This window comes from Phoenix dactylifera, chromosome 11 (assembly GCF_051530095.1).
Source record: "Phoenix dactylifera cultivar Ajwa chromosome 11, Ajwa_hap1_PhDact_Kaust_v1.1, whole genome shotgun sequence".
In the NCBI taxonomy this organism is placed as follows: domain Eukaryota; kingdom Viridiplantae; phylum Streptophyta; class Magnoliopsida; order Arecales; family Arecaceae; genus Phoenix; species Phoenix dactylifera.
In genome coordinates this window covers 23,218,059-23,231,805 of record NC_143200.1, presented here as the reverse complement: position 1 = coordinate 23,231,805, position 13,747 = coordinate 23,218,059, and the positions used below count along the sequence as shown (strand labels likewise).

The window sequence follows — 13,747 nt, the reverse complement described above, 5'->3', positions numbered from 1 at the left end:
CTTTGTTATTAGTCGGCTGATTTGGTTGGTAACAGTCAGAAGCCAACAAATTTGGGCTATATTAGTAAGCTCAACTGAGTTGATATATAAAGACATGAAGGAAGGTAGCAAAGGAAGGAAGGAGATGAGATTGTTTGTTGACCACCAAGATGGAGGACTCCATAATTTTTTTAAAGAGAACAAAAGAGCCTATAATATTTTTCTTGATCTATTCAACGTCCTTTCTTTGTTTCAAACAAGATGATTTTTGGTGAAGCTCTTGTACTAGGCTCATTATCTTTTTCATGAAATAATAAGAACTTTGGATATCTTTAATATTAATAATGTCATACGAGCCAGTTTCCATTATAACTATAAGTTAGATGCTTGAAATGGGATCTTCGACTACATGTGTTTTGTTTCATATATTGTAAACAATTTTCTAACTAGTTAGAAAGAACTTCTGTATTTTTGTAACAAGCATTTGCATCTTTCAATAATATTCTGCCAATTTTTTTTGAAGTGTAGAGCAAAAAAGCTTGTAGATAACTTCAAAGCACTCACACTTAGCATGACAGTGAGCATGCATGCGTAACAAATCATGCAAAAAAATATCGAGTGCAAAATTTATACAGCCGATCACTATTATATAGGAAAAAAAAAAAAAGAAGCTATATGTGCTTATTTTTGGTTGATAAGAATTTAACTTTTATAAATAAGATTTATCATTTGTGGTAAAATATGTATAATATTATTGAAATAAATAGCAGCTCCAGCGGCTCTCAGTCTCTCACCATCACTCGGTGCGCTCCCGTTTTATTCCGATCACTATTATCAGCTCGTTGACGGTGACGCGGAGGAAATATCTTTCTCGGTGATAGTTCCGTTGTGTTACTAAAAGGTGCCGCGTGTCATGTCCGCCCGTTCCCTTTTTCTCCGAGTTTTCTATTTCGCCCCCCATCCCAAACCCACGTGCCGCGTAACCTCTTTCCTCGCCCACGCCGTTGACATGTTGATCAGACAACAGGACTGGGATCAGCCAAGTCCGTCGATCCAACGGTGGATCTAATTACGTGACTCGTCGGAGGCTCACGATAGCTTACACTGGGACCACGGCATCTCATACCGTGGACAATAGATAACTAAAACTAGCCACCCGATACGTTCGTGGACAACGTTTTGACAACGGCGTTACGTTTATAACGTCCTGCTACTGAAACAGCAATATTATTTTTGTAAGTGTTGCAAGTTGCAACAGCCATTATTTGGCACTTTGAAAACAGTAATTATCGTATTAGCTATTATAAGAATACGATGAAAAATAATATAATTAAAAATAAGCTTCTGGTGTTACAGATGTTTTATGAAAAGAAAATTCAGGAAGTTTGAATTTTGGAAAGAAATATTACAATACAAATATCAAATATTGGTTATTATTCTTTTCTTTTACCGTTATTACAGGGCAAGGTAATGCAAGGGGCCAAAACCGTCATAATGGCCGTTATGTGACGCCATGTGTGATTCGGTAAATAAATGGTAGACGTAAGGGTATTTATGTCAACTTGTGTGTATATATAGCGGTTCGGGCGTTCCCATCCGTTCGCTGGAAATTTCAAGGGAGGGGGAAACTGAGAGAGGGCAAATCTTTCTTGTTATCCGTATTGGTTCGCTGCTGTTTTCTTTATATCTATTCTTTCTCTAGGGTTTTTGGTGAAAGAGGAGATGAATATGACTGAGGGAGAAGCGATGGGTTTCGACTCCATGGCCAAAGACGCTTCGGTTCCTACCATCGCCTCGAGGGACGCCGGCAAGAAGAAGAGGGTAAGATTAGATTCCAACCAGAAAGAATTGAACGGAATCGATTGGAATATGTTTGGGAGATTGATTGAGAAAAGATAAATTGATGCTTTGATTTGTTCTGCAGACCAACAGGTCGGCGAAATTGAAGCAATGCAAGCTTGACGCGAGGCGCGAGCAATGGCTCAATCAAGGTTTGCGAGCCTTCTAATTTTGACGATTCTTGTGTTTTCTTGATTTAATCTCTGAATTTTATAGTCGTATGGGGTGTTTGTTGATTTGATCGTTCCTATTTGAATTGTATTTTTGTTAAATTTGGATCTTTTTACCTGTTTTTTTGTTGTAGTCAAGAACAAGGATGGCAAGAATCCAAGCATGGGCACTAGCCCTAATACCTCCTCTCTTCCGCATCCACCGCTCCCTCGGTCGGCCAAGAGTAATTCGGAGACGAGGCCGAGGGAGGAGGAGGAGCGGGAAGAGCACAACATCAGCGATTCGGACTCCCCGACCCAAAGCCCCACCTCGAGCATATATGGAAACTCATCGAGAAAGGGCTGCCCCTCCAACAGCATCAGCAGTGGAAGCAGCACCGAGTCCACCTCGAGAAACGTCAGCGATAACGAGGAGGAGGAGCCAGATGGACGTGGAGAAGAAAATGGGGTCTTGGATGATTGGGAAGCGGTGGCTGATGCCCTGTCCACTGACAATGATAATAACCGACCAAATTCCGACCCTGTAGTCTCCATCGCCGAGCCCGCTGCTTCCCCTGGCACCCAAAATGAGGCACTTCGGGGGGCCACTACAAAGCCGCAGTCCATTCAGCCAACTCCCAGAGCTTGGAGGCCTGATGATGTTTTCCGGCCGCGGAGCCTGCCCGGTATCTCAAAGCAGAGTAGCTTCCCGGGGAGCATGGAGCGGCACTACAGTGCCATTCAACAAGGCATCCTTGCCCTGCCATCTCCGTGTCCCATCTGCTGTGAGGATCTGGACCCTACGGACTCGAGCTTCCTCCCCTGTTCATGTGGCTTCCGCCTCTGCCTTTTCTGCCACAAGAAGATTCTAGAGGCAGATGCGCGTTGTCCAGCGTGCAGGAAGAAGTATGATGCAATGAGTGTGGTGATGGATGTGGACGGTGGAGGAGTGCCAAAGTCATCCATCCGGTTATCCCGTTCTTGTAGCATGAGTTCGAGATTTTAGAGCAGGGAAGAGTTGTTGTCTAGTTTTAATTACTCTTGCTCTTATAATGTTCGTGTGGGAAATGTTATAAGATGTCCAGTTACCGCAGAAATTTTGATATCCTAGAAGAAAATACTGTGAATAATTAGGGGCTCTATAGAACAGTTTCCAGGATATTGGGTCTGTCTTTGAGTTCAATTCTTACAAGACATGTGGTGTTTGTGTTGTTGTAGAGGACTATTGGTTGTTAATAATTTGGAGGTTATAAATACTAGTTACAGTGAATTCTAGAGTGCTATATGTAAGTCCATTGCTTTGCATTTATGCATTTTCTCATTAAGGTGTTTGTTTGACTCCTATTTCAACTACAGTGGATAAATTGTTACTCTCATATTGTTGTCATAGATTATCCAACCATTATATGATGCATGATGATCTTCCCACTGTGCTTCCTGGTAGCAGAGCCTGTTGGTGTTGAGTCTTCATGCTCTTATCTATTTCCCTCACTTTATATGAATATGTCTTAATTTCTTTATTTATTGACACTACATGTATTTGACTCACTTCTTAAGGTGGTGCTGTCTTGGATTTTTTTTCAAACAAATTTCTGTTCCTGTTAAGGAATAAACCTTTGTTTATTTTGTTTTGTTTTTAATGCTTGATGTTCTTTTCAAATATTATATCCAACTGACCCCATCAAATCCAGTCTGCAGGGGGCTTTCCTTTCTTCTGATGCCTAAAGGACTTGAATGTTATGCTTGCATTACCTGTGATTTTCTTTGCTTGGTGGATAAAAAGGTACATGTTGCTCCTTAACGCAAATCACTTTTACTGTTTATGTAATTATCTTTCTGAGAAGTAGTTGCATTATATTAGATTGCTTTTTGTTTGTCCTCATGATGCCAATTAGACAATTCCTGATCATGCATTTGGGATAAGTACGATTGCTATACACACATAAACTTTCTGAATTTCCTGACCTAATAATTAGTGCAAGATTTCAGTACTCCATAATCCACATGGCTGCTCATTTTTTAGTATAACAATTATATTGCACACCTTTCTTTGTATAAATTGTCCATGTTCATTTATGCATGTATACAATAAAAAATTGATAAATTCGATTGATGACTGGTTGCAGTAAAAGGATTTCAAGCAGTGCACATGATAGGTACCCCAAATAGAGAAAAGAATAAGAAAATGTGGAAGAAAATGAGCAACCACGAAATCTATGTTTATGAATCGTGCAAGTTCTGATTATTAGGGGGCCAAATTTTTAGAATTTTATTGTTTTATAAATACCTTACTGCAGTTTCTATCTTGAAAATGAGTAAGATAGGATTCTTTATTATCTTAAGAACCCACCATAATTAAAAATCACATCACTAAATCTAATTGTAAAAAGTTCCATAATCTGTTTTGTGCAGTAGACGCCTATATAGAGGGGAAAAAGCAGATAAATTTAAAATGAAGCAACAATCTATTTAAAATCAAACAAGCAATTAGCCACAAACAAGCAAACTGTATAGATTTTTGAAGCATATGTTCGTTTTCGTCTAACAACTGGAATTAGGATTAGAGACTTACAAGTCTAGAACTGTTTTAAGAATACCTCGTAGTTATTCACAATTATTTTAATGGCCAAGTTGTCACACTATTATGTATAGATATGTGTGTGTGTGTGCGGCGGTGTATTGAATTACATGTACTTGTTATAAGCCCATATGATTATAAGGAATGATAATCTATACTATTTGGAAGTATGAATAACATTTCTGTCCATTAGAAATCACAGCCTTTAAATTTTAACAAAAATTCCTAACCAACTAACGACTCTATCTCTACATTTTATCACATATGTGTATCCTAATCTGATTGATTTTTAAAACCCCTTTGTCCATGATATTAACTTCCCCTTGTCATGTCCCTTTGTCTGTACAGATTCCAGAACAATCATGTTTCTCAAAGTTGTAACATTACTATTTTCCTAATCATGACCATCAAATTGCCTCTTTAAGCATAATAAAAAAAAAGTCTCTTGAATAACCAAATTCATCTAATCCAAATTTCACTTCTCAAAGCCCACTGCACTTTCAGCCATACAAAACTTCTTTCAACATCCCTTTCTTGAAAGGAGAAGGACATGATTTCCTGGTTGCTTCCAACTTCAATAAAGAGAGTCGACTTTTTGCAACTATAGTGGTGGACCTAATCTAATTTTCTGTCTAGGGGATGCATAGTACTAGTATTAGGATTTTGATGGAGTCATAGCATAGGATTAGGAAGATATCATCCATAGAATTAAAGCAGGATGGATAAAATGGAGAAGTGCAGCCAAGGTATTATACGATCTAGTATATCTGTCAAGTTGAAAGGAAATTTAATAGGACAACGATACAAGCAACTTGTTTTGTGGTACTGAATGTTGGACTGTTAGAAAACAACATATGTACAGGATGATTGTGGCCGAAATGAGAATATTGAGATACATGTGTGGTAATACAAGAAAAGATAAAATAAGAAATAAAGTCATTTATTAAAAGATGGAGATAGTACCAATTGAGGACAAATTAAGAGAGACGATTTAGGCAATTTGGATATGTACAACATAGGTCAAGAGATGCACCACTATAAAGAAGTGATTTGATACATGTAGAAGAAAAGAGGGATAGATATAAATAGAAAATCACATGGGATGAAATAGTAAGCAAAGATTTGATATCGCTACATCTTTTAGAAAGTGTGCCCCTAAATAGAAGGAATGGAGGAAAAAGGATTGATATAACCGACGTCAACTAGTTTTGGGATTAAGGTACAGTTGATTGAGTTGAGTTGAGCTGATAACCTTGTCAAATAATACATCCAAAGCTGTATGGAAAATATGAGACATATTTGGCTACCTACATATGATTTTGAAATATAATTTTGTTTTCGCCATTTGATGTTGAACAAATATTTGACTTGTGGTTTTGTGTAAAATATTTGGACTTCTTTTTAAATTTGCATTTGACCCTTTTTGCGACGTCTTATTTCTTAATGAAAACTTGGCTTTTAGAATTTTATAACAAAATGATTTCAATGAATTTCCACTTGAGCCTTTCATTGATAGTGATAGTTTGATCATGTGTTTCATTTTAAAGTCACCGTTTTCTTATGGACCTTTAAGTTCTTTTATCATGGCAGGAGTTTACTTACTAAGCTTTGTAGATTATTCCATAATTTTTAGAGCAATTAGTGGGAGCTCTAGTGCACTTATTTGAAGAGGTGGACTTGATATTTTAAGTTGACATTTGTCATTGGAATGGTGCAGGTCATAGCTCAGTTTATCTTTAGTTATTTGTATCTTTAAAGGTGCGGCATTGTGTGTGATAAGCTATGTTAAGTTTGTAAGTGAATTTTTATTTAAGAAAATTTGGACAATAATATATTTTTAGTTATTGTAATGTTTGATCTTATGGTTTCTTTGGAGGATGTTAAATATTTATGACTTTTTGATCAACTTTTTTATTGAGGTGATTAAATTTAAATTTTTAGTTTTATTTGATTTTGGCGGTTCCACCTCGGGGTTCTAATAGGTTGGGATCTCAGGCATGACATTATGCCTCCTCAATTTCTTCAATTTCTTGTTAATTTAGATTTATAATTTCACAAAAAATAAATTTAATATGGAGAGGGGACCACCTAGCTAGAAACATGTTTCTAGCACCCGAAATATGATTATTCAACTCCTTAAACTCCAAATCTGGAATGAAGCTTGAAGAAACCTCCTACTACCTCTCTACCTCTCTCGTATCATGAAATGGTCGGAAACAAGTGGTTTTTAGTGAGTCTTGTTTGAAACCAAGTGGTTGGGCTTGGTCTGTCCAGTCCGCATGATTTGGATGGTCCAAGCTAGGTTGTATGGAGACTTTGGTATATCTCCTCTCAATCAGTGCGGTACATACTAGCAGCTGATCTCTATATCTTTCCTTGCAACTAGGAGTTTCTTTTCTTTGTCACAACTAATCAATAAATCCTCAGGATCTAGATTTTGTGTAAAAACATGTTTTCTAGTTTGAGCTATTTTGCATGCATTATACTTTTCCTAGGAACAAAGTTTTAAACTATGGAAGCAATCCCACATGTGACACCATTTAAAACTTGTTGTTGATGGTTGTCAATATAGTTGGTGTTTTCATCTCTACTTCTGATTTGGCTTAGAGATCCTGCAATTTTACCATTCTCACGGCCCCTAAGATGCCTGTGTTTGATGTTGTGCTTTCGAGGGAGATATTGCCATATGAGTTCTGCTGGATGGGCATGGGACTCCATCTATTGCTCGTGTGAGGTAACCGAAAAGTGATAATAGTTGGCATTGCCGGACAAACAAGTCAGCTTCACTCTAAGTAAGAAGCTTTCTGGATGATCTTAAAAGGAGCTTCACAAAAAATTAGAATATTACTAAGGGTCGTGTGATATCAGCTGATGATCTCAATAAAAAATTATCAAAGAGTTTTAAGGTTACTGAACTCCAATAATCAAGTGAACATTATGCTTTCTGGAAGCTTGCTGCATACTTGCAAGTTGCAGCAGATTCGGCTGTTCGTTCCGATAAATTCCTGATCCAATGCTACAGCAAACTCTCCTTTTAGAAAAGATTTCATCCTTAAGTCCAGAAATGACTTCTTTTATTTCTCTACAATTCTGATATGCCCTGAGAATTCCTTTAGTTAAGAGGTATCCTGCAGAGTTTGAGCTAGTCCTTAGGTGTTTAAAGTATTAAGGTCAGCTGGTCTTCTCATTGATCGAAGTACCAGGATGATCTTTGTAATTTGCATCCTTGTCAGATAGCCACTATCTCCCTAAATATGAAATGTATTATGGTCATTGGCCCGGTGTCACACATAACTTAATCTTTATAGTTGCAGAGGAAGACAGACAGAACATTATTCTGTTTTATTAATCTTTTCATTGGTCATTTGCCCATGCAAGTTGATTTGTATGTCAATTAAGATTTTGATATTTGAGATTGTATTTTAGCATATTCTCTATGATGCATGTTGAATGGCAGTTGACTTCGTTTGGAGGGGTATAGGGAAGGATTTTGTGATTGGCGGCACTACCTTGCTGATCCATATTTTTAGCTTTCTATTCTTTTCTCTATTTAAGCTTATAAGATATGATGGTTTTTAGATTAAACCTAAATTTTCTGATACAATTGCTAAAATGGATTGCATGATTTATGTTCCCATAGTTTTGTTTCTGTAACAGCCATTTGTCGTATTGTTCACTGTGTCTGTGCTGGTTAGGGGTTGGCACGTTATGCATATCAAGCCATATCATGTTGCTACTTGGAACACACTGGCACAAAAAGGTATATGTCTCTATTAAGAAGATTTGCAATTAGTGCACGAAAATGCATTACTCATTTTGTAATATACCAGTATTAGTTACTTTCTAGTAGTGTATAGGAACATCTTTTATTAATTTATTTTTTAAAAACAATCTATAGAATATTTGATCAAATTATTATAGATATCTGTGTTGACTGCAGTTTAATATGTGCATCATTTGGCTTCTGATAACTTGCATTACAGATTAACATGACATATTTTATACATCAGCAACACAAGTAAGCACAAAATTCAAGGTAAAAACCATAAGGGAGTAGGAAAGTATACATACACATTAATAACATATTTTATGTGTTATGCGTACTGCCAAACTTATGGGAAACTCATATGCTGATGATATTTTAAAGAGCATATGCTTTGTAAGTTACCGTAATTTCTAACATTTGATTTGATGGGGTTTGATGACTTGTGACCATTATCATTTCCAGTGGATCAAAAACTCAGAGAAAAGGGGAAGAATCTGGAAGAGCTCCTACCACTTTGAGTAGAAATATAGTCTGTTGAAGATGATCAAATAAAGTGGTTACACACCCACACCATTATGTATCCATTTGTATTGATCTGTATCAAATCTTTATGAGCCGACATGCATTGATACAGGAGTTGGATACCCGTTGCATGTAGGCCCATGTTTTGTGTACCATACAGACAACCTGCTGGCAAGGTATCTATTGTTCGTATGATATAGTAGAGATCAAGGTCCACCGTACCGGATCCGGTAGGCGTACCGGTTGCCTACCGGACCGGTACGGGCCGGTTCGTACCGTGCTCCGGGCGGTACGAACCGGGAAGCTTTTCCCTGCCGGAACCGGGGAAGAAGAAGAGAACCAGAGAGAGCGCGGGGAAGAGAGGGAGAGAGCCCACCTTCGGCCGCCATCGGAGAGCCGCGGAGGGGCGTCGGAGGCCGGTGGGGGGCGGCGGAGGCCGGCGGGGGGTGGCGGAGCCCGCGGGGGCGCTGCGGAGGCCGCGGCCGCGGCTGTGCCGACTTCACTTAAAATTCCCAAATTAAAAAACGCGGCCGCGGCCTCCGCAGCGCCCCCGCGGGCTCCCCCGTCCCCCGCCAGGCTCCGCCGCCCCCCACCGGCCTCCGACGCCCCTCCGCGGCTCTCCGATGGCGGCCGAAGGTGGGCTCCCTCCCTCTCTTCCCCGCGCTCCCTCTTTTTCTCCTCGTCTTCTTCGTCTCCGGCAAGGAACCGGCCTGTACCGGTTTCCACGGCTCTGCCGTACCGGTAGCTGGCCGGACCGGTTTGTACCGGCCCGTACCGGCCTGTATGGGCTGGTTCGGCATACGCTGGTAGAGATGGTAACTTAAATCTTTGCTTGACAAAGATGGAGTTGTTTAAGACCTTTTACTACTGTACATATCTGCAATTATTTTACATTTGCTAGATGCATGTTTCATATTGAATGGAAGATATGTTAAATGGATTCCTCATCTAGTTCTCAACATTTCCCTCTTCCCATTCCATTGCTTTCATCTGGTCCTTCTATGATCAACTAAACCTGTTGAATAATTGTATCTCTTTTGCAGAGTAGATTAAGTTGGAACTCAAGGACGATTGTCCTTTGGATAACTATAAACTTCAAGCTATGGTCCAAATACATTAAGTTGGCATCGCCCTTCGTGATAATGATTTTGGTATTGCTTGAACGAAATCAGGTCACTAGATTGCAAATATAAATTATTTTACACCAGAATTTTACAAAAGATTGTTTCAATGATTTATTTATAAGGTTTACAAGGGCTCTATTTTAGATCGATAAATTTGAACATGTGAATGGTTATTGTTCCTGTTATCAGATTCATATTTTATGCTAAGATAGTTACTTCATCTATATTGCATCAGACTTGAGGGATGTATAAAATCAAATGTTCAGGCTGCTATGTATTTGAACCCACATTCATATGATATTTTTGTTAATTTTGAAACTGATTATAGGCCATATCTGTCAGCTTACCCTACTAAACTTGGTTGCTTCCCAAAGTTAAAATAAGTCTCGTGGTTTCTGATAGTTTAACAATTGCTCATTCTCATAAATAATTGTAATTTTGACACAGATTTCTGGGTATAGGTCTTGTTAGGCAAGAATTGTGTACTGACCTATATTTAGATCAAAGTAATATGCGATTCATTTGTCAAGCTATATCGTTGTTATGGTTTGGTTATTTTAAGGATGAAAAAATAGATTGGTGTGGTAGAATGACTAGGTGCAAATGCATGTCGAATTTAGCAAGGACAATGGAACCGTCCCAAACCGTTTGGCTCGGGGCGTACCGAGCCATACCGGCAGTGGACTGGAGTGGTTCCGGCAAGTAAAATAAGAAACCGGCGATGGAGAGGGAGAGGGAGAAGGAAAGAGAATAAGAGAGAGGGGGGGTAAGGGAGGGAGAGGGGGAGGAAGGAAGAGAGGAGGGTGGAGGACGATCGGTGGAGAGCCGGGGAGCCGCGCGCGGAGGGGCAAAGGAGGGGCTCCGCCTCTAGTCCCGGAGGGGCGCCCCTCTTTATTTTCAAAGAATTTAAGTGAAGTCGGCAAAGCCCTTGCCAACTTATTTTTTTCAAAATAAGCCCTCCACCGGATGTCCGCCACCCTCCTCCTCTCTCCCTCCCCTGCTCTCCCTCTCTCTCCCCCCTCTCTCTCTCTTCCTCTCTCCCATTCTCCCTCTCCCCCGTCCTCTCTGCTGTGTCGGGATGCGCTCTGCTACCGGTCTTATCCTTCTCTCTCCCTCCCCCCCCCACCTCATGGGCCCGGCATGGGGGTGTACCGAACTGTGCCATTGGCAACTAGTCCGGGCCTCACTGCCGGCACAGTGATCCTTATATCAGATGCCGTTGACAACACTGAAAATTTTGTACAGCAATTATGATATCAGTTTCGCTGCTGAATTTAGAGATATGACATCAATGTTGTGATGAGCCTACTGAAAACTTTGTACAGCAATTATGACATCAGTTTCGATGCTGAATCTAGAGATAAATGACATCAGTGCTGTGGTGAGCCTACTTGCAAGTAGTCAACATATATATGTTGTAAAGGTAGTGTTAGAAATGAACTCGTAAGTGGTTACCAGCAGAAGGTCCTTGACTACTAGATTGATAAGAATCATATCAAAGGCATAGAAAGGAGGAAAAAAAGAGAAAGGAAAATGGATGGAGTAATGGGTAGTGTTTTCTTTTTTAAAGAGTAGAGGTTAAACCCCCACACAGCCACCTTCATTTGGATGGGATTAGAACTCAAGTCATTGGTTAGCACAGCCTAATGACTTTACCAACTACACTAGTTAGCAGCCACTATGTTCATGTGTTGTTTATCTTGTTTATTAGTTTGCATTGCCTGTGAAAATATTAATTCATTGCAATAGTTCTTATGCATCATGCATTCATTTGATAAGCAACTAAATAAGAATAAATTGTGGACTAATTAAAATACTTGCAATTTGCATGTTCACTATGATTTTTTAACATTGTGACTTGTGAGGAATGGCATCATTGTTGTGACGACCCATGCAAGTGTATATTTTGTCTCACATTGGTTGTGCACTGGATGGATCTTAGAAGCTTATACAAGCCAAAAAAAACCAAATAATTTCTTCTAGGTAGCCTTTTGGGTGAAGTACTTGATTGTTACAACTATAGAATCAAATCCTGCTGAGGTGGGCTTAATTAATGATGCCTTCTGTAGGAACCATCCACAGTCAAACAGGATGTTGAAGCCTAGCAGGCTCTTGCCTTCTGAGTAAAGTACTTGATCGTTACAATTATGGAATAGAATCCTCTTGAGGTGGGCTTAATTAATGATGCTTTCTGTAGGAGCCATCCAGAGTCAAACAGGATGTTGGAGCCTAGCAGACTATCTTTACTTGTGTGTTTGCTAACTTGTGTTCTTGAACCTGCTTCTAAAGTATACGAGTTTTTATTCCTTTAGGTGCACATTATTGTGGACCATATAAAATTTCTTCTTATATCAAAACTTTTGCTCATGTTTTTAAGTTTCTGTAAGTATAAATTATGCAAATACGATAAAGGTGCTCCGTCTAATGGGTATGATCATGGAAGCTTGCAAAAGTATAGTTTCATGATGGAATATTATCTGTTTTGTAATAGGAGTTTGTAAAATATCTGTTTAGCTATACTGGTAGTTTTTGCAGCATCATTTTCATTTTGCTTGCTGGAGACAATGATTTCTCTTCCTAAGTTCTTATAAATGAGAAACCTATTCTTGGCTTGTGTTAAATTTTATTGAGCTCTTGTTTTGGAAACATCATGTATCACATTATCTCGATGAGCCTATATGCAGCTCATTGCCTATGGACATCCTTTTACCAAAAACAAAGCTAGAGAACTGTCTGGCACATGCTATGCGGTTTATTAGAAGCTGTGTTTGGATGTTCATTATGATCCAATCGAATGAGGAATTTTTCAATATCACTGACTTTTCCAATCACCTCTTTTATGTTCATGTGAAATTCACTTCCATGTTTTCTAGATGCATTCATCGTTGTAAGATATTTATAGAGAAAATCAAGGATATGCCATTTTACGACAAGAATATGTTTTATGGAATACCTTTCTCACTTCTAATCTATTTTGAGTACTTTGTGGAGTCAATGTGAATATTCTGATACATCTAAAGATACTTCTGTAAGTTTCTTGGCTTTATTGCATTCAATTTGAGTTAACAAATTCTGTCATGGCTTACCTAAAATAAATTCTCATTATGAATTGATTTACATAATGGATATAACAAGAAGGCTTGTGTATCTTTCTTTGAGTGAGTGCATTCTGCTAACTCTTTGTGCTGGAGCGTCTCATCTCATTGTTCTGATGACCCAATGAAATGTTGAAATGCAACTACAAGAGGGATGAGCTTTTGGATGCTAGAAGATCTTATAAGATCTGGTCAATGGCATTTCTGATTTTGAGATGGTTGGTTTCCCGGCTGCTCGAGCTGTTACCAGAGAACCGGACACATTGCTAATCTTTATTTGATATAAGATAAGATAAATTACTTTGAAAACGGATTTAGTTACCCTAATAGTAAGGATTGGTTGTGTTTCTGGCTGCAACAATCTCCTTGACCCTGCTTATTTTCAGATCAAAGATCTTGTTGGGAGATCGTATAGGTATGAAAATATCCTTCAGCATCCAAACAAAGTAAATTGCATTTTCAAACTCTAGCCTCGCAGTAACTCCCAGTTGGGTCAGAAACTGTACGGTGGATAAGAAACCAGTAGATGACTATTTTATTTACTCTTTTTTAATGAAAGTTCATCTAGTGAGTTGAGCTCTTTCTGCAGGATGCTAACTGGTTTAGTTGTTTAAGTTACTGGGGTTTAGGTGGGGTTGAAAATAGATCGGATATTAGTGTATCAATGTCTCTATCCTTTTTCTATTTGATGAATA

The 13,747-nt window shown here is 38.9% G+C and overlaps 1 protein-coding gene across 1 annotated transcript; it reads left to right on the top strand.

The window, feature by feature from the left end:
- Positions 1 to 1,445: 1,445 nt before the first annotated feature.
- LOC148700716 (uncharacterized) lies at positions 1,446 to 3,237 on the top strand. Its single transcript, XM_088707316.2, has 3 exons — positions 1,446 to 1,800; positions 1,904 to 1,970; positions 2,123 to 3,237. The coding sequence occupies exons 1-3, from the start codon at positions 1,702 to 1,704 to the stop codon at positions 2,971 to 2,973; spliced, it is 1,017 nt and encodes a 338-aa protein (XP_088563442.2). The 5' UTR covers positions 1,446 to 1,701; the 3' UTR covers positions 2,974 to 3,237.
- Positions 3,238 to 13,747: the final 10,510 nt, after the last annotated feature.

Excerpts from the sequence above, each read along its gene's own strand:
- LOC148700716 (XM_088707316.2), top strand. The coding sequence starts at position 1,702 with ATGAATATGACTGAGGGAGAAGCGATGGGTTTCGACTCCATGGCCAAA. Across the intron at positions 1,801-1,903 it reads ACGCCGGCAAGAAGAAGAGG|ACCAACAGGTCGGCGAAATT; the intron begins GTAAGATTAGAT and ends TTTGTTCTGCAG. Across the intron at positions 1,971-2,122 it reads CGAGCAATGGCTCAATCAAG|TCAAGAACAAGGATGGCAAG; the intron begins GTTTGCGAGCCT and ends TTTTTGTTGTAG.